This window comes from Echiichthys vipera (assembly GCF_963691815.1).
Source record: "Echiichthys vipera genome assembly, chromosome: 2".
Lineage (NCBI taxonomy): Eukaryota > Metazoa > Chordata > Actinopteri > Perciformes > Trachinidae > Echiichthys > Echiichthys vipera.
Genome location: NC_139827.1, coordinates 6,069,135 through 6,094,722, shown reverse-complemented (window position 1 = coordinate 6,094,722; position 25,588 = coordinate 6,069,135). Strand labels below are relative to the sequence as shown.

Genomic DNA, 25,588 nt, shown 5'->3' with positions numbered 1-25,588 from the left:
ATTAGAACAAATGACGAGGGGCCCGGGCGCTTTTGTAAAAAAAAAAAAGGCGCAGGCAGGCAGGCGGGCGCGCGCCTGTCCTATTATGTGCGACACATGATCAATAGGGCGATAACGCAGCAACATCAATATAAGCGACAGAACAATGAGGGATATCATCGAACATCTATCTTAATATAGCCGACTACAAGGGCCGTCTGACAACCGCGGCAGCTCATGAAAATTCCGCCCCACGAATCTACCACCATCTCACCCTCCTCCTCGCGCTCAATAGACTATGCGCCCTCACGCACAGACGCGCACGCCAGCCTGCAAACACGCACACACACACACACAGGCACAGGCGCGGTGCAGCTGGCGCGGCTATTATTTTCCCATTTCAATTTGACACCCCTGCCTTTCATGCTAATTCTATTATTGTAGGAAGTTTATGTGATTCCATATCACTAGAAATCGGTAATGTCTAATAACCCTTTGGGCTGAAAAGGAGGGGAAAAAACTGCCTCGAGACCCGCGGCAGCCAGTGGGAAAATAATTACTTTCATATCAAAACTCAGCAGGAGGCGCAGGGTCCTATAGCCCGCGGCCACTAACCTCATTCCAGCTCGGCCTTTCAAATGAATAAATTTGTTAAAGCAATAAATACAAACAGCCAGACGGACTTGAGCCCCAGCTCCGGCTCACTACACAGAGAAAAAAGGGGGATTTATCTGCTGTAACATGACAGAACTCCAGCCGCCATGATCCAAAGGTTCTGCCACACAGCAACCTCCCCTTCTTTAACACCACCACAGCCCCCCCCCCCCCCCCCACCTCCTCCAACATGGCCCTAGACAGACAGATTCAATTTAAACAATAACTTTATTTATCAAAATGTTTACATATAAATATCATTCTCTCGTTTTTTTACAATATCTGAGGATTTTTGTTGTGTGTGAGATGTTTATTGGAGCCTAGTTTCTGTTACAAGTCGGTCACCGAGAAAAGAGAGAGAGAACCTGCTTCTAAAGGTGTTTAGGCCTAAACGCCTGACTATGAGGACAGCCGCAGCTTTTCGGGGGGCTCCATCTGGATTGATCACACGTTATGATTAAAAAATAGATGAGAATTAAGTCTCCTGATTCCTGATATGTGTTTTCGAGTGTCTCAGCAGAGCTTTGGGAATGTTTGAATAGTCTGAGCGGTGTTCCTAGTCCTTTGTTTATGTTTGCTCCTCGCAAGTGTTAGTCCATATCGACATCCTCTCCATCTGTTCCGGGTGTTTCTTGACAGTCTGTGTTTGCCTTGAGACACTCGGAGAGGCCTGGAGACGCTCGCTCCTCTTTTGCACCCTTCTCTTTAGCACACGGCTCGGCAGCTTGGCAGCCGTCGGTCGTTGCCTCTGTTAGAAGTTTCAAACTCCTCTCCTCGCTACTGTCGCTGGACTGCGTGGAGCTCAGCTTGGCCGCGGCCGTCTGAGCTGCACTGTTTGTCGGAGAGGAAACAGAGAATCTTCCCCTACTGCAGTCACCACCACACTCCTCCAAGTCTGTCCCGTCTACTCTATTGCTAATGTGATTGTGGTGATGCTGCGTGTTATGCTCCATATGATCCGAGTTTAGAGGCTTAGTGACAAAGCTGGAGAGGTCAGAGGGAGCAGGACTCCCCTCACTCGGCACACACCTCAGTCCGAGGCTGAGCCTGTTGATGCTGTTGTCCTGGCACGGTGAGGCCTTCAGGGCCGTTTGGGGCACTAGAAAGCCCAAGGGCTGATGGGTAATGGGGTAAAGCAAGAAGTGACCTTTACCCACCAGTGTCCTCTGACTGGGCAACGAGGGGAAGTCCAGCTGAGATTTGCGTCGAGGCGTGGCGTCAGAGAGGAGGCTCTCCACGCTGAAAGGGTTGCGTTTCTGCAGGGCAGAAGACCTCGGGCCTCCAGGACTGGAGCTGTGCGTGCTGCCTGGAGAAACCTGCTCCGGTTCTCCCGCGGTTCTTTGGTTTTGGTGGTTTTGTAGTTGGCTGAAGTCGTGTCGTGTTTGGTCACAGCTGGATTCCGTTTGGTGTCCTCCTGCGTCCTTCGACGGTGGCAGTTCAATGTGAATAGACCCACTGACGCTGGAAGACGACTGCTGCTCGCTGTCAGTGAACTGGGAGACGCCGCTGTCGCTCTCTGAACCTCCAGGTGTGTGGAAGCTGTCGCCTGCGAGAAGTTTGTTCTGTGACTTCAGCAGCTTCCTCTCCTGCTTCCGTTTCTTCTTCTCGGCCCGCTCTTGGTCCCTGCGCGCGATCTCCTCCGGGTCCATGGGCTCGCCGCTGCACGTGGTCGGGTGGGAGTTGTGTGCAGGCCGCCCCGGCCCTTTCTTTGTGTTCTCCTTTTTTCTCCATTTAGCACGTCGGTTTTGGAACCAAACCTACGCACACAGACACACATAAACATGAATTACACACATGTGCAGGTGGAAAATTGACACAAGAGGATTTTTGTTTCTTTCCATGTCAACATTGTCAAACACCATCTATAAATATTGTTCCAGAATATTCATTTGTTTTTGCATTTTTCTTGGGATTAGTGTTGAAATTATTTGATTAATGGATCGGTCCATTAGCAGATAATTAATCGTCCACAATTTTGATAATCAATTAATCATTTATGATAATTATTGAGGAAAAATGCCAGAGATTTTGCTTGCTTTTTAAAAAATATTATTATTTTCTAAATTTGTATAATTGTAAATGAAATATCTTTGTGTTTTTTTAACAGTTGCTTGGACAAGAAAAAGCCTCCACCGTGGGCTCTGGGGAGTTTTTCTGACATTTTACAGAGTAAATAATCAGAAAAACAGCATCAAATTAATCGACAATGGACAGAATTGTAAGATGCAGGCAGTATTAGTTAAGAAAGCAATGATTACACAGATTTTAACGTAGCATTCGTTCATTAAAGGACTTGTAAGACTACATCTCAACATGAACCTCCAGCTGATGCAATCCAATCCAATCCTCATGCAACACTTCTCGCATGGACACTATAATGTTCACTTATTTACAACTGTATCAGAAATGATTTGATTGAAATCTGTGCTCATTTATTGCGTTTGTGTATTTGGGGTTATTTCCTGTTGCTTATGATGTCTCCCCCTCCAGAAGAAGTAACACACTGAAGTAGGCTACACTCTAAATGTCACTGCTGGTGTGTGTTTATACAGGGAGAGACCTCACACCTGTCACCACAATAGTGATAAGTCAGCATCGGGGTGGTTATCAGATGGTAAGGATAAAACCATATTGCCTACAAATCCAAACAAATTCCACAAAGCCCTGAAACAAGTGAAATCATTGTCCCGTGCCCTCTTTCCTCCCTGCCTGTGTGTTTACTGCACCTTTAAGCGTCTAAAGAGCGGCCTACATTAGGTTAATAGGTCACAGCGGTGGACCAGCAGATGCACAGATGTGCCGGTGTTAATTACCAATGAGACTGTCATGGGTAACTCCGACAATTACATTTAATTGTACCGTTGCTAAATCACCCATATCCCGTCCCTGTATGATCCCTCACACCCAGCAACCTCCGCTCTGCCGGCTCTCCTTCCTCCGCACCGAGCCAAGAGCGGTAGCTTCCCCCGCCTGAGAGCTCTCGCCGCCCGGCCTCTGGGCGCGCTCAGGGCCGTATGTTGGGCGCTGATAACGCCAGGAGTTTAGCATGCGCGAGTAAGATCCGCGAGCGTTGCATAATAAGGACGGGACACCGACATCATGTGCGACAATGGCGCTTCTTATGAATTGTTAATGTCGGTTCTATCTTTCCCCCGCAAACCTGCTGATAAAGGAGCGCTAAGCAGCTTGAGGGAACAATAATCTGAGGTTTAGGAGCGAAATCCCCGAACAACACACAGCAACGAGAGCTCTGCTTCCTCGATGCACCCGTGCGTGCTCGCGTGTGCTCATTTACAAATACATGGATAAACGTGAAGTGACAGAATATCATAAAAAGTGATACACGGCTTCTGCACGCGGAGCAAATAATGGGCCACGTACTAAACACGTGTGTTTTTTATTTTGTTATTATCATCAGGGTATTATTCTGATTATTATGATGATTCTGATTATTATTATTATTTTAGGCTTCTATTATTTCCACGAAATTAAATAAATATGTAATCGTGACATGTGAAAGAGCAGCATCGACCTGAACGAAATGATGTATTTTGTGGAGTAATATTAAAGTAATTGCTCCAAAAATATATTAAGCTCTTGTATATTGTTAAATTAATAATACTAATATTATTATTTGTTTTATATTATTATTATTATTATCATTATTCACCTTTTTTCTAATACTATCTTCTTTAATATAACTATTATTATTATTATTATTATTAATATCATTAATAATATTATTATCATTACTCACCTTTTTACTAATACTATCTTCTTTAATATTACTATTATTATTATTATTAGTAGTAGTTGTAGTAGTAGTATCATAACAATGATATTTGCTATACTTAAATTAAATTAAATTAAATTATGTAAATACTGTTATTAACATTTCTTATACAACAAAATGGCATACTCTTAAAATATCATAGAATCACTATGGGTTTTTTTCTTTTATATTATTATATTTAATAAGAAGAGGAATAATGGATTCGTCTTAAATTACCTTAAAACCTAAATTGATCCACCTTAAAGCGTACAATTAAATTAACAATAAAGGCAAAATTGTGAATAAATTGTGAATTATTACCCAGGCCTATGATACAGCCTGACTGAGGGTAGGGAAGAACACTAGTCACCATTTCCACCTCTTGGTTTGCTCAGTAAATAGCCCTGTTTTTATTAACCCATAAATCAATAGGTTGCCTCCATGCATAATTCAGAAGAGACCCTTTATTGATGCTTTGATAATTGACAAATAGCTGTCTCCGTATGGGGGCATGGCTTTCATGAAACAAACGTCCCTGGCATTTCCCTTTTGTTTTGTCCATTTGGACGCGGAAGTAGGATTGAAATGTAGTAAAATGTAAAAAATGTAAAAATCACAAATAACTCAGTTATTTCTCCATCGACTAAACAAATGTTTGGTGTCTCCCAAAACCCATTTCATTCATTTCTTGGTGTCTTTACCTGAACCCTGGACTCCACGAGGTCAAGCCTGAGCGCGAGCGCCTCCCGCATGAACACATCCGGATAGTGACTCTCGTTGAAAGCCTTCTCGAGCTCCTCCAGCTGCCACCCGGTGAAATTCGTCCTCGTGCGTCTCCGTTTACAACCGGGACTGTCCTTATCCACGTCCCCAGAATCTGCAGGGGTGCGTTGTGTTTGTCCAGGCGTGTGTGTGTGTGTGTGTGTGTGTGTGTGTGTGTGTGTGTGTGTGTGTGTGTGTGTGTGTGTGTGTGTGTGTGTGTGTGTGTGTGTGTGTGTGTGTGTGTGTGTGTGTGTGTGTGTGTGTGTGTGTGTGAGAGGAGAGAGAGAGGGGACTGTCATGGCAGGGTTTGCATGTAAAGCATCACTTTAGTGTAAAACTGCCCGCTGTCAAACATTTCTTTTTAAAATGTCGTGTTGGTCCTGTCTCTAATAAATCACGTGACTAAATTCAGGCCTTTATAAACACACTTTTATTCTATATTTAATATTTAAAAGCATCCCCAATAATTGCGAAATTCTGTATTGGCCGTGTAATACCCACGAAACAGCAGTCGATATCAATTTCATCCAGGTTAAAGACAAATTGTTGCCTTTATTTTACCCTCCGGTGCAGTTTTTACAGTAAAACCATTAAAAATAAACCTGTATTTTCATTTATTTTTACATCCTCCCAGCTCCAAAACTTTGAAACGACGCGCTTTTCCCTGCAGACTCTGTCCTCCAAAGGTAGACACGTGTTTAATTTAGCCTTAAAGTTCCTGTTTGGCCCTAAAATAAGGCACTCACACTTCCTATTTCATTGCATTGTGTCTATTTCATTGCATTGTGTCTGTAAATGAGACACCAGACAGAAAGAGCCAGGCCTACCTGAGAGTTTGAACTGCTGGCTGTCGGGCGAGAGCAGCGCGCTGGAGCCGACCACCGAGGCCGAGCAGGAGCCGTTAAGTAATCCGTCTATAGAGAAGGGGACGGCGGCGGCGGACTGCAGCTGGTGTCCGCTGGCGAGCTCGTAAAGGTGCTGGTGGTGATGGTGGTGGTGGTGATGGGGGCCGAGCGCGTACGGGAAGCCCACCAGCCCGCCCAAGGAGCCTCCGAACTGGGCGTGAGGATGCTCGAGTACACGACTGTCCATGCTCGCCCGGGCTGCGGCGGGGCCGAAGTGAAGATGCAGAGGGAGGCAGTGTGGCTGAACATGCAGTCAAAAAGGAAAAAAGTCAGGGAGAGGAGGAAGAAGCTGCGAGCGGGAGGAAGAGGAGGAGGAGGAGGAGGAGGAGGACAGTCAGACGGTCTCCCGCGGCCACGGTGCGTGTACGGTCTGTAGTGTTAACGGCGGGGACCGGGGCTGCACGAGGTATTTCACGTCTACGGTCCGGCCGAGATGTCAAGCCTGCTCCGTCTCTCCGCGAGCCAGCTCATTAGGACTCCTCCATCTGCTCGCGGGACCAATAAGAAACCTTAATCGCCATGTGACGTCAGAGACGCGGTTAATGGAGTAACGGTAGAGCTGCGCGAGGGGAAAAAAGAGAGGGAGATGGAGAGAGAGAGAGAGAGAGAGAGAGAGAGAGGGAGGTTTTTTCCTCCTCCTCCCGGATCGATCGCTAATTACACCTGGCGCGCTCCTTTAATTCAGCCCTGTCAAAACAATGAGCACGAGGCTAAGCTGGCGCGTGGAAATAGCCCCGTGATTGATAGGCCGACTCTATTAAGTTCTCCAGAACACAGCCTGCCTCCATTTCTGTGTATTTATTATGAGAAAACACGCTTTCTTCTATAACTTTAAGAAGCAATGAATCTTTCCTTTCTCCTCTCTCTCCTCACTCGTGCGTGCCAGTGCGCTCCTGCACCCTGTGTGTGCGTGCGTGTGTGTGTGTGTGTGTGTGTAAGTGTTTTACAGGGGCATTCAGGGCCAGATTGATCCAATAACAGCGCCTTTATCATCCCCCTTTTTTTTCCTGAGCTGTCACATCGCATTTTAAACTACAAGCCTCTCTCCATCTCCCAGGCACCCCAGCCTCCACCTCCACCCCACCCCCTCCATACACACACACACACACACACACACACACACACATTTACACACACGCACACACACACACTGAGCCGTCAGACCAAAGCCAAACTCTGCATCATTATCTCGATTTTTCACCTGAACAGCTTACACCGGTGTTTAGTTGTAAATGACGAACCAAGTGGGTTGTAGCCTAATGTGACGCTCCCAAGAATCCAATATCCACACATGTAGGCTCCGTTCAGCCTCCACTGTGTGTAGGGGACACCGGGCTGCGTGTCACACTTTCTTTTTTTTAACTCTTGTATTGATTAAGCTCACGGCCTTGGGTTGGAATGGGTTTTCCTTTTCTATTACTTATTGTATCAGTAAGTTATTAACCATCAACGATATCCTGACACACTGTGACAACCAAACACAAAAAGGTGATTGCAAAAAAAACATTTGCAACTTTTAAAATTTAAATTTTTTACCTTTAACCATGAAGGCCATTTGTATTTTGACCTGCCTCACAGCCGAGAGCATAATGCCTGGTGATGTGCTGCCCCTGTCTGTCTGTCTTTTGAAGTTCCTTTCCATTCTGCCAACAAAGAAGCAAAAAAATAAATAAATAAATAAAACAAATCACATCCTACATATTTATAACTAAAAAAAACCAAAGCATTTATCATACCTGTGACAACCGAGCCCATCTGACCTCTTGACAAAGGATAGCTATGTCTTCATATTGCGTATAAACAGTTAGTCCGCACACCTGAGTCTGCTCCTGATAGCTTTAATGCTATATCACAATAGCGTTTAATGCTAAATCACAATAACGTTCAATGCTATATCACAATAGCGTTTAATGCTAAATCACAATAGCGTTTATGCTAAATCACAATAGAGTTTATGCTAAATCACAATAGCGTTTAATTGCTAAATCACAATATAGTTTAATGCTAAATCCCAATAGTGTTTAATGCTAAATCACAATAGCGTTTAATGCTAAATCCCAATAGCGTTTAATGCTATATCACAATAGAGTTTAATGCTAAATCACAATAGCGTTTAATGCTATATCACAATATAGTTTAATGTTATATCACAATATAGTTTAATACTATATCACAATAGAGTTTAATGCTATATCACAATAGAGTTTATGCTATATCAGAATAGCGTTTAATGCTATATCATAATAGCGTTTAATGCTAAATCACAATAGCGTTTAATGCTATATCACAGTAGCGTTTAATGCTATATCACAATAGCGTTTAATGCTATATCACAATAGCGTTTAATGCTATATCACAATAGCGTTTAATGCTATATCACAATAGAGTTTAATGCTAAATCACAATACCGTTTAATGCTATATCACAATAGCGTTTAATGCTATATCACAATAGCGTTTAATGCTATATCACAATAGCGTTTAATGCTATATCACAATAGCGTTTAATGCTATATCACAATAGCGTTTAATGCTATATCACAATAGCGTTTAATGCTAAATCACACCATGTTGTGTTTCGGGCCCCCGGCTTTATAAGGAAAACAAACTTCCCCTGTAAACATCTTGGAATAACATTTATGATCTATTAAATATAACACAGGATAGCAAATATGAGAATATCGTATCAACTAATTGACAAATCAGCCTCACCTCAAGGTCCACTGGAGGTCTAATTCCCGTCACATGGAATGAATGCGAACTTCGCATGCTGATGAAGATCATGTGTGATGATGGAAAGCTCCACAACAGCCAGTGGATCTTGAGCTGAGGTTGTTTTGTCATCTCCTGTCACTTTGGTCAAATTAAAGATGATTCGGTCCTGAAGATTTTCTGTCTCCTCCAGAGTAAAACTGCTCTGTTGTTCCATCAATGGATGAAAACCGAGGGCAGTGCAAAAGAACTTAAAGTCTATACTTTATATAAATGTGTTGATACATAAATCTTTCATTAAGATACCCATTATGATACAAAGTCATTCGACAAACACTCAATTCATTGTTAGTTTTATGCAATTTATGCACTGTATCACGTAGTTATTTAAGGAAAAACTGAACGATCAACCATTAAAAGAACAAATGAGAATGAAAAGTAATTGTTTTAGAGAATACTGGCCCCAGGGTTTGATCGTTATGAATCAAAACACGCAGAAAAAATGATTTAAATCCACTATAATTCTGCCATAAATGATGTTATATTGACACATACTATCAGAGGTGTCAGAGAAGGGACTGAGTGCAGAGTCCTCGTGTTAGGAGGTCCCCTGAAGGTAGGAAAGAATAGACGCGGATGTGTGGAGGGGTACAATTCAATTCAATTCAATTCAATTCAAATCAATTCAATTCAATTTTACTTATAGTGTCGAATCATAACAAAAGTTATCTCAGGACACTTTACAGAGCAGGTAAAGACCACACTCTATGACTTATTTATGATTTACATAGACCCAACAATTCCCCCGTAGAGTACGGTGGCGTTGAAAACCTTCACTATAACAGACAGGAACGTCAGACAGACCCAGCTCTGTGGAGGACGCACATCTGTCTGCACCGGAGAGATGAAGAAAAGGAGAGAGAGAGAGTGAAAAGACGGACAGATGGACAGAGAGAGACAGACAGACACACTTCCAGAGATGCAAGCAAGCAAAGCCTAACAGTAACTATAATAATATTTATAGTAATGTGAATATAACGTATATGTTAAGACAGTTAATACAACAGAATAGTTGAAACAAGCACAGCTAAGGTGACAGAATATACAGGGTACAGGGTTCAGAACTTTGCGCTGAGCTCCTACATACTATATTTATGTATGAATCCACACTATAATTACATGCTTATTCACCTGGTATGCATTCAACACATGTGTCTTCCAATCACTGCATTAAACCACAATAAAAAAAACAACTTGGGCTAGTCTTTGCAAACAATGAAACATATTATTCATTCAAATCAAATCAAATCAACATTTAGTTATCATGCAAAGAGACACACACAAATATATATACGTTCATACACACATTCACACACACACACACACAGCCACGCTGACACACAGACACACACACACTCACACCTACACAAACACTAGTTGTCACTACAGAGACATGGCCGGGCAGCGAGACCTGAGGTACAGAGGAGGCTAGAGGAAGCTACCAATTCATTCATCTTCAACCGCTTGTCCCTGTCTGACGCCAGTCTATCACAGGGCACATAGAGACGAACAGAGACAGACAACCATTCACACCTACGGGCAATTTTAGAGTCATCAATTAACCTGAGTTGTCTCACTGATGTTATGCACCATAATATGTCAAACGCAGATGTCATCCAATGAATAAAGTATATTTGAGAGGAGGTTTAGGATGGATATAAGCGTAGAAAGACCTTTCTGTCGTGTACCTGCTGGCGTTGCTATAGTGGTTCGCCGATGAGTTTGTCACCTTCGTTAGTGGCACTTGAGGTTAAAGACATTTGAACTCATGATTGTGTTCCTTTAAGTGCTGTGCCTCTTCTTTTAAACAACGATAACCTTTGATATCCTTCCACTCCATATGAAGTCCTCTACCACCCTTGCCAGCTTTAAGTCTAATTTAAAGACATACCTTTTCACTCTTGCCTTTAACAACCCTTAACACCCTCCCTTACTCCCCACTGCCTTTTTATTTATTATTTTTATTTTCTATTTTAATTTATTTTTATATATATATTTTATTTCACTTACTCTATTGCTTTTAACCTTCTTCTTACTTTTTACTTCTTTTTTTTTCTTGCTTGATTCTATTTCACCTGTTTTTATTCGATGCTGACTGCCGATCATAATATTGTTTTCTTTTTTACTTATTTTATGCATTGTTTTGTCAAGACCTGTGTATTCTTGGGCTCCTTTTATCTACTGTCCTGCCCAAACCTGATTTCTTCTAATGTAAAGCGCTTTGGGTCAACTCCTGTTGTATTTAAATGTGCTGTATAAATAAAAGTGACTTGACTTTGAATGAAACCAACCAACCAATGGTCACAGCGCCCGAAATGACACAGGGTCTCAGTGGCTAACGGATCACAGTAGAAAAACATAAGCGCTGCCAATGGAGTTAGTGGGCCCTGGTGGTATTAAATCAACCGCTGTTATTGTTCCACCATGGACAGTTTAAGAAACCTTTAAATTTGGTGAGGACACCGAGCAGAACAAGCATGAAATTGGACTTCTTTCTTTGGACATCATATCCTGCGTCAACTCCTAAAATAGACCCTCTAATAAAAAGATATTCTCCGTAATAATCACAGCAAGTGAGAGCAAACAGGGCCAATTTGAAGAACCCTATAGGGTTGAATAAATGCAATGGTTGTTAGATCCACACGGATGCAAGGTGACAGGCATCTGTGGGCCCTTAGATGAGGACATCTAAAGACACAACTGTTCGGGTTCTTCTAAAAGAGTTTGTAAAAACAATATCAGTGGCAATGCTTATTTACTTCCACTCCAATCGAGGATATTTGCGAAGGAAACCCCATAACTGCCCCTCTAAAGATTAGATTATATGAAGATGTCACAAGATAAAGTCTTTATCATTTCTATCAATACACAGAAAAACACTCAAGAAGCAAATAAACATACAGTATGTTATTAATAACGAGGCATTTCTTTTTAAATGAACTTAAACAAGGCTAAAGCCTGAATTATACTTTTCCAGACTGCACGTACACAGTCGTCACGCACATTTTCTTTAATTGAATTGTCTTTATTGTCGTTGTACCAGTACAACGAAATTTACAGTACGATCCCTTAAAGTGCAGAAATAATGAAACATTAAAAGCAACAACAAGAATAGGCCAGACCAGGGGTGGGCAATACCGGTCCTGGAGAGCCACTGTGCTGCATGTTTTAGGTTTCTTTCTGCTCGAACACACCTGATTCTATGATTCACATGATTTGCTCGTAATCAAGCAGCTGATGCTTGTCACAGTTTGATTATTGTTAGACTCAGGTGCGTTAGGGTAGGGAGAAACCTAAAACATGCAGGACAGTGGCTCTCTAGGACCGGAATTGCCCACCCCTGGTCTAGACCTTTAAAAGACACATTTAAAACGACAGGCTTACACACACACACGCACACACACACACACACACACACACACACGCACACACACACGCACACGCACACGCACACACACACACACACACACACACACACACACACACACACACACACTGTAGCAGCTTAAGGAGACAAAACAAAAAACAGTAGATTGCAGAGACCCTGAGCATCATGTACCATCATAGGTAAAGGTATTTGCGGTGTTAAGCACTGTTATAGCTTTTGGATAAAAACTGTTCTTAAGTCTGTTAGTCCGAGCATTCAGAGACCTGAAACGTCAGCCTGAGGGCACTAACTCAAAGTGTTGGTGGCCTGGTTGGGACGAATCCCTCAGAATGTTTTTAGCCCTACTGAGACAGTGAGAGCTGTACAGGTCTTCCAGGGTCGGGTGTGAAGAACCAATGATCTTTTGGGCTGTGTTAACAACCCTTTGGAGGGCTTTCCTGTCAGCCACAACACACACACACACACACACACACACACACACACACACACACACACACACACACACACACACACACGCACACACACACACACCGTAGCAGCTTAAGGAGACAAAACCAAAAACAGTAGATTGCAGAGACCCTGAGCATCATGCACCATCATAGGTAAAGGTATTTGCGGTCTTAAGCACTGTTGTAGCTTTTGGATAAAAACTGTTCTTAAGTCTGTTAGTCGGAGCATTCAGAGACCTGAAACGTCTGCAAAATAACTCAAAGTGTTGGTGGCCTGGTTGGGTCGAATCCCTCAGAATGTTTTTAGCCCGACTAAGACAGTGAGAGCTGTACAGTTCTTCCAGGGTCGGGAGTGAGCAACCAATGATCTTTTGGGCTGTGTTAACAACCCTTTGGAGGGCTTTTCGGTCAGCCACTGTGCAGATGGCAAACCACACACACACACACACACACACACACACACACACACACACACACACACACACACACACACACACACACACACACACACACACACATACACACACACACACACACACACACACACACACACATGCAGTGAGTCAGGATGCTTTCTATGGAGCAACGATAGAAAGACACCAAAAGTTTCTGAGTCCGATTGTTATTCCTGAGCACTCTCAGGAAGTACAGGACTTTTACTTGTATCACTGTGTATGTTTTTGAACCCACCGCCCAACCAGCCCGTTCTCACTACCAGGGCGTCAAATACTCTCTGTGTTTGATACAGATGCACAAGGCACTGGTGTCCGGACAAAACACACCAATATTTCAATGGGTCAAACACGTCCTGTGTGTCCCCTGTCTCCTGCGCGTCACTGCCGTTATGTGATAGATGCACTTATTTGAACTCAACCCCATCTTTTCCTGAGCCTTAACCAAGTGGATTGGTTGCCTTAACCCAACCACATAGTTTTGTTTGCATTCACAACATTACCCACATATTCATAGTGTTTAAAACAGGGACCGTAGCGGTAATTTAGGGGAACACCACAGCTAATGAAGTTCATCCTGTAGGGCGGCGTCTCCAGAACTTTTTTTCTGGTGACCCGCTTTTTAAAAAAAGGACAAAACATTGCAACCAAAGTCACGATAAGCAGTATCTGTAAACCGTGAGAACAGCATATTTGTGCATAAATAAATATTCCTGAACACTTATTTAATGCCATTTCCTTATATTATCTTGAAAAGGTAAAACAGCCATTTGGAATTGATACATATTCGATGACTCACAACTTTGTTTTATGTATGTTTTATTGAAAACATCGCCCCTTATATATGTTAAACACTAAATGAGACCAAGTAATGCTTTAAGGGGGCGTTAACAGGCTCTGATTTTGATTTACTCTCATCAGTAATAATAATAATAAGAAGAAGAATTACTGTATTAGTCCCGCAACGGGAAATTAGATTTTTTTCACTCTATTATTATTTTTTTATTCATGTTACACACACAGGCCCGAAATACACACACATGCACACACAGGACCTATCCGGCTGTTAAGTCGTGACGTAACGCCCTTTCAAAATATGATTCCCGGGTCCAAGCCTTTTATTTCTACAACGCCGCAGTGCCGTGTTCCCCGTTGTTTGAACAGATCTGAGTTTTTAAAAAACAACGTAATTGTCATTTTACCTCTTTCTCATCATTTAAAAAGGTGTTTAACAGACGAAAGAGGTGATGTAATGGTTCACATGTTTGACCTTTGTGTCTGTTTTGTTTCAACGGAGCATTTGGACCCAGAAATCTTATTTTGAAAGGGTGTTACGTCAGACTTAACAGCCGGATATACATGCAATTAATGGAGAGATGTTAGAGCGAGGGGGCTGCCAGTGACCAGCGCCCCGAGCAGTTGGGAGTTCAGTGCCTTGCTCAACAGCACCTCGGCAGTGCCCAGGAGATGAACTGACCCTCCGGTTCCCAGCCAAGTCACCTATGGACTGAGCTACTGCCGCCCCAGTAAAACAATAAAGCTTACATATAAGTGCATCCTCCTTTTTTTCATCAGTGGAATGATAGACATATTAGGAATGGGGCAATAATTGTTTTTAACACAGATTGCAAAAATAAAACACTCAATAAGTGAATTGTGGTGAATTTCCATTAATGGGATAATAGTGAATATCCTCACCTGACCAATGAATTGACAGTAGTTTACTACAGTTTTATCTTCAAACTGTAAAATGTATTTGGCCACAGCCCATAGACGACAGTTCACTGTATTTATCAACCACAACATCTGAAATAAAAGACTCTTTAAATCTATTTGGCAACCCTAATAAAATCCCCCGCACCGAAGGAAGAGCAGGGGATCACCAAAGTCATTAGGATGTATCCTCTGGAGACCTAGAACGTCTGTATAAAACGCTGTGCCAACTAACTGTCTTTGCTTTTAGCCGCACCAGCCAAAGGAAGTGTTAAAGTGACATTCGGCTGGTTCTGTTACAGAAAACAAGTTTACGTTTTTATTTTAATCAACGCACGCTGCTCTTCCCAATCACCAATTAAGACGTTTTAGCCAAATAGAATACAACACGTAGAAATTTAGAGTAATATGTGGCATCTGTCTGGTTGGCGGTTAAAAAAAAACCCCAAAAAACAACCAAAGATTCCTGCAATTCAAATTTCAAGTCATCCCATCGAGTCGAGGGTCTTGTCTAATGCAGTGGAAACGGTGCTTGAATTGAAGTGTGCATTGGAAAATGAAAGGTTTTGAAATTCACAATCACGGCACAGGCCGAGAGCAACCGGGTGTCCGGGTGGACATCTTTGGGCGAAGCGACGGAGGGAGGGAGGGAGGGAGGGAGGAAGATTATACATATAAATTGTAAACGGTGTCGCAGGGGCCAAATCTCGCCCGAGGCGGTGACTGCTTCATTTTGTGTTAAATTTCTTGACAGGAAGCCACCCGCGTGCTGGTGAATACTGAATGGTAATCAGAGCTGGTTGAATAAGTGCCTCCCCCTCCCTCTTCCATTACTGTGAATTAATTCGACTTTATTTATCCAATTTCTGGAGCTGACAGAATGTTAATTTGAGTCGAGGTTTCTCTCTGCTGTTCTGCCTGTGACCCGTAGCCCTGGGATTGGCGTGTTGTAATAACCCGAATCTCTCACCAGAAGCTCCGATAATTGTTACCTTATTAGCATGTAAATTGTTTAATTAATATTATTATGAAGAACCATATAATCCCTCCGTTACTTGACCCCGAGTCTACACACGAGGAGGCTTTTCCTGCATTTCAATGTCTAGTTTTTAAATGGACTCTTTAATGTCGGCTGCTCGTCGGGCTGTTAGAAACCCCCTTTCCCCCAATCTTAGTGCAACTTTGAACGGCTCGAGAGGCGCTTTTGATGTCACCCCCGTCTCTATCCCTCTCTTCTGCTCTCTCCATTCCCTTTTTATTTCTCTGCTGCTCTTTCTGATGTGTATTTATTTTTTTTGAACATCAAAAATCCAACAGCTTCTTGTCATTTGCTTATAAAAGCCCCCGTCCCCGTCCCCCCCCTCCACTTTCCCAGTGGCTGTGCGAGCCAAACACATGCAGTGCTCGATGAAAAGCAGCCCTTGACATGAGGTCCTTAGAGACCGCGGCATTTAAATTCGCTTTTCTTCCTTCCTCCTCTCTTTTTTTTTCTTTTTCGCTGGGCACGTGTGACATTGTCAGATGCTAGCTTTAATTAATTTGATAATAAGATGGGCGACTCGCACACAAGCCAGGGTTTGACTTGCCTCGCCTGCAGCCTTCCTCTCCTCTCATCTCTCTGTGCAGACAACACAACCAAAGCCACACTTAAGAAGAAAAAAAGACTCTTCTAATGTCTGTCCCCGGCTATACGTCCACAATGCTTCAGACAGAGTAATGCGGAAATGCCCTGTTTTGTAGGCCTATGTTCTGAGGTCCTCCTTGGGTAAAGTATTCAAGATTCAAGATTCAAGATGCTTTATTAATCCAGAGGGAAATTATTGTGCAACAGTTTCAGTACAAAGATGGGAAAGGATCAGAGTAACAATAAGCATAAAAACATAAATTAAATAAAAATAAAACTTACATAAAATAAATCAAACAATAACTAAATGTGACAGAGTGCAACGGACATTGGGGTTAAATGCAGGTTTATACAATATACAACAATACGCAGCGTGCAGTTTAGCAGCATGATGAGATAAAATAAGTACAAACTAAATAAGTGATAAGGAGCGATAAGTGATAACAGTGTTAAAAGTGTAGCAGCATTTCTGACTGAAGTAAGTTACAGTACAACTAAATGAAGTGATGCAGTGATCATTCATTCATTCATCTTCAACCGCTTATCCCGGGGTCGGGGTCGCGGGGGGGCTGGAGCCGATCCCAGCTGACATCGGGCGTGATGCGGGGTCCACCCTGGACAGGACGCCAGTCTATCACAGGGCACATAGAGACGAACAGAGACAGACAACCATTCACACCTAAGGGCAGACACGGGGAGAACATGCAAACTCCACACAGAAAGGCCCCAGTGGGGATTCAAACCTGGAACCTTCTCGCTGTGAGGCGACAGTGCTAACCAGTAATGATATATTCAATTCAATTCATACATGATTAAAACAACCTGATAAAAAAAGAAGCATATTCCTGCAATAGAGGAAGCTGTAGTAGTGTCAGGATCCCATTTCTAGGACCCTAGTTTTTCAGGTGCACGCTAGAACCCTGTCTCTAACTTTAACCCTATAGCTCTGGCTGCCGACGTAAGTGCTGACATTTTTGCAGCACGCCAGTTCCGTTCTGTAAGTAGGGTCGTAGAAATGCGGTGTGATACCGAGGACTTTGGTCCTGAAGCTACTGTACAGCGCACCCTACCCCAAACCCTGTAGACATGCTGAATGTTTGAAAAGCTGCACTTTGATTTTGTGATATTTTCACGATAAGTGGGGTTAAGGAAGGTGCAGGATGAAGTTGCGAGCTTTACTTTTTCCTTATTTGACCCACAGCTCTATCCAAAGCATGTACAGTGTCTCGTGACCATGTTGCATTTAAAGAGATATCTTTTAGGCACAACACATATTGCTTTTGTGATATAAATATATTTTGATGATTCATCTGCACAAGCAAAAAGCGATCTAAATTCATTCATCATTCATTCATTCATTCATCTTCAACCGCTTGTCCCCGTCAGGACAGAGGGAGGGGGGACAAGTACCCTTAAGCCCGGGGCACGGTACGGGCGGACAGTGTGAGTGCGCCCTCAGTTTGCACTCAGGGGCTGTGCGGTACAACCACAGTTTAACAGCAGGTGCACAGGAAGAGCTCGGAGTTGGAAGCTTTGCTCAAAAGCACCTCCACTTTGGATACTCCCTACTAGGGGGGGGGGGGGGGGGGGGGGGGGTTCAAAGCTACACTTGTGACCACACAAGCAAATACGCTCCCCAAATAAATCCCCTTTAAACTCTAACCAAGGTTTATTAGAGACGTAGATTTGTGACTATTTACGGTTTGGGTTACATATATCTTTAAGCTCACCTCAAACATTCGTTTCATTCGTGTTCTTGAATCAAAACTGTCTGTATGTTTCAAGAAGAGGTTTGAAAGGGGCGGTTCGAGTCCCTGTGTGGAGCGTGGACTGGTGGCTGGAGAGGTGCCAGTTCATCTCCTGGGCACTGCCGAGGTGCTGTTGAGCAAGGCAACGAACCCCCAACTGCTCGGGGCGCAGGTCACTGGCAGCCCCCTCGCTCTAACATCTCTCCATTAATTGCATGTATATAGGTCCTGTCTGTACATGTGTGTGTGTGTGTGTGCGTGTGCGTGTGCGTGTGCGTGTGCGTGTGCGTGTGAGTGTGCGTGTGCGTGTGCGTGTGCGTGTGCGTGTGCGTGTGCGTGTGCGTGTGTAACATGAAAATTAATAATAGAGTGAAAGAATCGAATTTCCCCGTTTGCAGGAATTCTTCTTCTTCTTCTTCTTCTTCTTCTTCTTCTTCTTCTTCTTCTTCTTCTTCTTCTTCTTCTTCTTCTTCTAAAAAGGTAGCCAAGGCAACCAGTTAACATGCTGTACTTCACCTGAGGTTACTCGGCCTGTGGGGACACATGCCCTCGACTATCAAACGGCTCTTCCGTTACATTCTCATCACCATAAAGACACGGAAACACTGCCTGAACATTCAGAGGAATCCCCCCTGGTGCCCAAGAAACTGGTAAAAATCAAACCGTGGTCGTGTCGGTGCTACACAGCAGAATAAAAATCTCTTTTGAGCCACAAAACCCTCCATATGCCTCTTGAGAGGGGGAATCAAGTCATATTTATTTTTTAATTAGCGAACTAAGGTGAAGCAGTGGAGAGTTAATTACTCAATTACGGCGTACAAGTTAATTTTTAACTATCTGAAATGAGGTCAGTCATTATTTATAGGTGATTGGCTGATAATTAAGAGTCTAATCTAAATGAATTGTTGAATGAAGGCGCTTTTTGATCCCGTCGTGCGCTTCGTGCAGCCTAAAACCAGGAGAGGATGCCGTTCCAATTAAAAGTGAAGGGATTTAATGTATTGATGTTTTGTTTTTTTCCCCACAAATCTTTTTCCTGACGCGTAATGGAAGCTTTGATAATGCGGAAAAAAAGGGAAAGAACCCATTTCCCCGCAAATACGTTTTAGCTCCTTCTCTCCACGCAATTATAAACTTTCCCTCCGTCTAATTATGACCGTGATTGTGCGTCTGACAGAATATATCAGGAGCAAAAGCACATTGTGACTGATTTCAAGTTATTATCTTTAAGCCACCTCTTGTTTGATAGAATAAACGGGGTTTCCTTTGAAATCACAAGTCTCCCTGTGTGTGTATATATATATATATATTATATGTATATAATATGTACATACATTAGGGGCGGCAGTAGCTCAGTCCATAGGTGACTTGGCTGGGAACCGTAGGGTCGCTGGTTCAAGTCCCTGTGTGGACCATGTATGGACCATGTATGGACCATGTGTGGACCATGTATGGAGCGAGGACTGGTGGCTGGAGAGGTGCCAGTTCATCTCCTGGGCACTGCCGAGGTGCTGTTGAGCAAAGCACCGAACCCCCAACTGCTCGGGGCGTTGGTCCACTGGCAGCCCCCTCGCTCTGACATCTCTCCATTAATTGCATGTATATAGGTCCTGTTTGTGCATGTGTCTATTTTGGGCCTGTGTGTGTAACATATATAATAATAAGAGTGAAAAAATTGAATTTCCCCGTGTGGGATAAAAATAAAGTAATTATTCTTATATATATATATATATATACATATATATATATATATATATATATATATGAGGAGCTCTTTTCCAAAACGCTATAAATCCATTTTAATAGTTTTCAGGTAAATCACATTTTTTACCCAGACCCACACATTTGGTTAATATTCAATGTATCTGGTCAAAATGTTTTTTATGGCTCAGTCTGAACGTGTTGAACGGACGGACGACACAAAAAAACTCTCCCGCTTCAGAGCGCCGCCATGTTGGATCGCATTGAACGCTCACTGAATTCTGATTGGTCGAGAGGACGTATCGCATTTAGGCTAAAAATAGGTTTGGCGCTGGTCGCGGTTTGGAAAGGAACTGCATCTTGAGACCATTTTAAACAAGGAAATAAAGAGATTTGGCAGAAACACTGATGAAGCAGTGAAAAGGTTCTGTATACAGCAAAGTGGCTCAAACTCATTTTTTTTAAATGTGGCTTTTATCTGGTTTTGGAAAAGAGCTCTTCATATATTTATATATGATAATATATAATGAGTGTAACAAAGCCAAACTTCCTCTGAAACCATAATTCCATTTCAATTAAAAGTAACTTATCACCTTTTCCTAAAGCGTGCTTAATATGCCAAGAATGTTCTACGCTTGAAAGAGTCCAAAATGCCATTTTAATTGTTATCAGCGACTTGGATCTCCCCCTCACTCCCTCTCTCTCCCTCTCTCCTTCTCTCTTTCTTCTACCCACCCCCACCCGACCCTCACCCCCCTCCCTTTTTCCTTGGCTGTCTTGGCACAAGCTGCACGGAAATAGACCTAATTAACCCCCCCCCCACAGGGAAATCCACTATGCAAATGAACATTTTCAAAATATAGTAATGATATAATTTGAGAAATGGTGACGCCAATTTTTCATGCACTGGCCCGACGTATTTGCATATACGTTTAAGCAGCCCAATCAATAATTTCCTTCTCATCTCTTCATCATCTGGAGCGTGTGTGTGCCTGCTTGTGCGTGTGTGTGGGCGCGTGTGTGTGTGTGTGTGTGTGTGTGTGTGTGCGTGAGTGTGTGTGCATGTGTGTGTGTAGGGGGGGGTGTTAAAACAAATGCTCAGATCGGATCTGGGCACACAGGAGGGAGAATGGATCAGCCTATCCGGCCACTGGCTGGCTACTGGAGCCCAACAAAACCATCTGCTGGGAGTGAAACAGTGGAGGGGTGGAAGAAAGTGCCCCTCACACCCTCCCCGCCCCCAAAGAGCTCAGCTTTAAATCCGCTCTGTAAACGAGAAAAGATGTTTTAATTAGGAAGCAAGTTCAGGCGCATCTCATTTAAACACTTAAATGAATAGCTCAGTCAGAGTGGCCTGTGTGTGTATAACTGTGTGCACCCAAATGAAAAAAAGGGACGGATGCAGTTTGAAACCAAGATGTTTTCTTTGGTTCAGGTTTTGTTTTCTCGTCTAACCTCTTGTCTCCTCACCCTTTGTGTTTCCAACACACAGTATGAGCACCGTTTCAGTTTACTTAGTGTTTAAAAATGATGTAATCTCATACATATGAATCTCATACCAATCCCATCTCTTCTCCCAAGTGTATCCTCGTAACATCTGGATTACGCAAGGACCCCAAATACTCCAATACAGTGTAATGACCACATGTATGAAGAGAAAACAATATATGCAGGCTGCACTTTATCCCATTTATTGTTGCTTTTCCGTCTGTTGATTCATGAATAATTGTTCCTGAAAGAGATGTATTGCCTAATTATGTTCTTAAGACATCTGTATATGCTCTGTATCCTGGCACATCATTCATAAGTTAAGGCATTGAACAAAAACACTGATTAAAGACGTGAAGTTTGCAAAGTAGATGAGTTTTTTGGGGTATCTTTACACTGCGTCTGCAGCAGTTTCATCAGTTTATCCGTAATTTAATAAGCAGATCAAAATGCCCAAAAAAGTCGCAGTATGCCTGTACCAAGCTTGCTTTCATTCATTCATTCATCTTCAACCGCTTGTCCCTGTCAGAGCCGATCCCAGCTGACATCGGGCGTGAGGTGGGGTCCACCCTGGACAGGAAGCCAGTCTATCACAGGACACATAGAGACGAACAGAGACAGACAACCATTCACACCTACGGGCAATTTTAGAGTCATCAATGAACCGAACACCTGCACGTCTTTGGACTGTGGGAGGAAACCGGAGAACCCGGAGAAAACCCACGCAGACACGGGGAGAACATGCAAACTCCACACAGAAGGGCTGGGATTTGAACCAGGAACCCTCTTGCTGTGAGGCCTGACCACCACACCACCCCGTACATGTAATACAAACTGCAAATTCCAGTCCAAATGAAAGGAGAGAGTTAATATTCTCATTAATATAATAGTTTGTATGGCAGATTAAATAAGTGTAGCCCTGACTTTGGTCAGTCGTCGGGTCTTTTGAGGATTTCTGGAGGGGGTTTGAGTCAACGGACACATTCAGCAGACAGGCTCACAAATGTTTGGGCACCTCTTGTATCCCGTTTGTGATGCTCCTGGATCTCCACAATTTAGATCATCCAGAGGAATCACCACACACTGTAAGTTTTTTTTACTTTTCTACAACCCTCTCTACTTAAATGTTTACATTTAGATGCTAATGCTCGAGTTTCTAACAAAGACCAGAACATGTGAGCACATTACACCAGTTCTTAAATCATTACACTGGCTTCCTGTACGTCAGAGAATTGATTTCAAAAATCCTCCTGCTCACATATAAATCACTACATGGTCTAGGGCCCAAGTATATCACTGATATGCTCCCACTACATAAGCCTTCTACATCACTAAGGGCGTACTCACACTGTCCTTCTGGCCGGGGCCAAAACCCGCTTTTTCAGCTAAAGCCTAGTACCTTTAAGCAGTGTGAGTGCACCCGCTCCGCGCACAACTGCGGCCAGCGGGCCGTCCACGGCCCGCTTGAAAGAGGTGGGCTTTAGTGGAGCCGTTTGCACATGTACGAGCACGAGCGTGCGCACGTGTACGAGCACGAGCGCGAGCCCTACGGCAGTAGCGTTATGTGCGCCTGTTCGGACATGTAAATAGAAGGACGGACCATGCGCGGACATTTAACAACAACAACAATGGCGGTGAAAGGTTCACGTTGGTGTGGTGCGGAGGTGGAGTGTTTACTGCAGATTTGGTCGGATGAAAATATTCAAAAACAGTCGACAAGACGCACAAAAACTCTGAGGTCTGTGGAAAGATTTGTAAACAAAGCCACACACACTCGATCAATGCGTGTGACATGTTATGGCGTGATGGCGTATGGACAGCAAGAAGCATTGGCCGGCCCTGGTAGTGTGAGTACAAACGGGGCTGGGGCGCGGGGGGAGAGGGAGGGGGGACAAGTACCCTAAAGCCCGGGTCGCGGTGCGGAAGGACAGTGTGAGTGCGCCCTAAGATCCTCTGTGGTTCGCAGAGTGAACTCAAATCAAGGGAAAGCATCTTTCAGTCATTATGCAATGAGCAGCTGGAATAAACTTCCTTTCACCCACTCTGACCACTTTTACAACTAGACTGAACACTTTTACGTTCACCTTTAGCTTTCTGCTCAATCTTTGCACTTTTAACGTCCGCACTGTTTTTATTATTGTCTGTGTTTTTATCCTCTTTGTCTTCCTGTAATGCATTTTAATTGATGACATGTTGAAATGTGCTGTGAAGCACTTTTAGTCTGCCTTGTGTATGAAAAGTGCTCTACAAATAACGTTGCCTTGCCTAATGTAAGTCAGAAGAGTATTCTCAAACATGATCTCTCAGGACTATTTTTCACCTCACCTCAGATTTTCTGTATGAACAGATCCCTAAAAGCATCCGTACTTTCATCTAAATTAACTAATAAACACCCAAGTCCATGTGAGAACTCTCCTACACAGCTGCGTGTGGTTAAACATTTATTACATCATCACTTAACAATATATACATTAGAATTAAAGGCAATTACATAATGACACAGACACTTAACTAAGGATGATCGCTTCAACTAGGACTTCAAATGATGCCGTTATTAAAGCGGTTTCTCTTTTACTCGACGGTGAAACAACAGCGTTCAGAGCCTTTTTCCCTCGCAGCCTTTTCTCTTCCAGTCCTGACAGCATGCAGTCGGTGGCACGCCGCCAAAATGACGGGACAGTTTAAGCAATTAATGCTCAAAGATATCAGCCAGTGAGTGAACTCATTTCAGATAAACTGCCAGTCCACCAAGCACAGCCTGATGATACCCTCTGGAATATCCCATCCGAACATATGTCTAATTGTTTACTACCGCTTGTTTACATAAATACAAAATGTTGCAGGAGGAGGAGAGAGAGGGGGGAGGGGGGGTAGAGGAGAGTCAGTACACTATAAGACAGAGCCGGAGAATTAATAACAATTTGTGGCAGATAATTACTTATCAATTAAAGCTGTTATCCTGCCTAATTAGGCAACGTTCATTAAATTCAGCCAATTTAAACCTTAATCAAAGTTAGCAGGGCCTGACAGCTGAGCCAGGATCAGTGGAGGAGCGCCGCCCAGTGGAGGAGGAGGAGGAGGAGGAGGAGGAGGAGGAGGAGGAGGAGGAGGAGGAGAGTGTGTGAGGGAGATAGTTTTATTTATTTCATATTTATTTTGTGTTGCTCTAATTATGGGTATATATTTTCTAGACGTAGAAAAATAAAAGCTTCCTTCATTGATGTAAAAGTGCTCAAACTGGGTCCTTCCAGGTATTATATATATTTATATTTTATTAATAATTCATATTTTGGATGGATTGTTTAATCAAATATTAATAAAGTAATTCTGTCAAATAAATGTAGAAGATTCAAAACATTATTTCCATTTTTAGTTTTTCAATCAAATGGAAATACTTGCAATACAATATGACTTACTGAATGACAAATATATTGAACTAATTTACTTAAATGCAACACTTTAAGTGCAACATCAGCTGTAATAATGAAGGTCTGGGGATCAGATTTGGATCCAGGCGAGGCCTCGAGGTTGGGTCATGAAAAAAGGCCCATGTGAATAAAAAGGGTTACTTAATAAAATTACCTGGAGATCCACTGATATATAAAACATTAAAGTTATTATATATAAAAATAAAAGGACAGGGACATTGTTGTGGTTTTACTTTAAAACCTTCCCTGGGAGCAGGTAAAGGGAAACAATAGGAAATGAACACCAACACGTATGAGCACACAAAGGTCGGGGTGTTAATATGTTGATTAAAATGCTTGTTTTTTCCGTAACTCTAAAATATTTACCAAAAAAACAAAGAAACAAACAATTGCACACAATGAACTTGCAGCTTTTGGGGCCCCCTTGGAGTCTGGGGCCCTGAAGTAGCTCCCCTTGGTCTGGTCGGTGCAGGTATGATGCCTTAAAAACTGTCCTGAAGTAACAATCACACTGAAGTGCAGCAGCCTACTTGAGTCAATGAGTAACTTTCCAGTGTTGTCGATGATGGCAGTAGTTGCAGCAGTAGTGTCAGAAGTACTCAAAGCCTTTTCTGAAGTAAAAGTAATAATAGCACAATGTGCTTTAAAGTATCAGAGGTTAAAGTTTTCCTTTTGCAGATTGGCCCTTGCTGAGTATTTTTATTATTATCATTACGAGTCTGTCTTAGTTTTACTGCTGAGTAGTTAAATCGAT

General features: G+C 42.9%; 2 protein-coding genes across 2 annotated transcripts in view; both read right to left on the bottom strand.

Annotated features, from left to right (window-relative positions):
• Positions 1-25,588, bottom strand: part of lpar2b (lysophosphatidic acid receptor 2b) — a 173,591-nt gene that overhangs the window by 33,498 nt on the left and 114,505 nt on the right. The gene's annotated exons all lie outside the window — the stretch shown is intronic.
• On the bottom strand, positions 1,224-6,259 carry LOC310954232 (homeobox protein unc-4 homolog; the record flags this gene model as incomplete). The annotated part of the gene is made up of 3 exons (XM_083923605.1): positions 1,224-2,390; positions 5,107-5,282; positions 5,995-6,259. 3 exons carry the CDS (start codon positions 6,257-6,259, stop codon positions 1,224-1,226), a joined length of 1,608 nt encoding a protein of 535 aa, XP_083779731.1.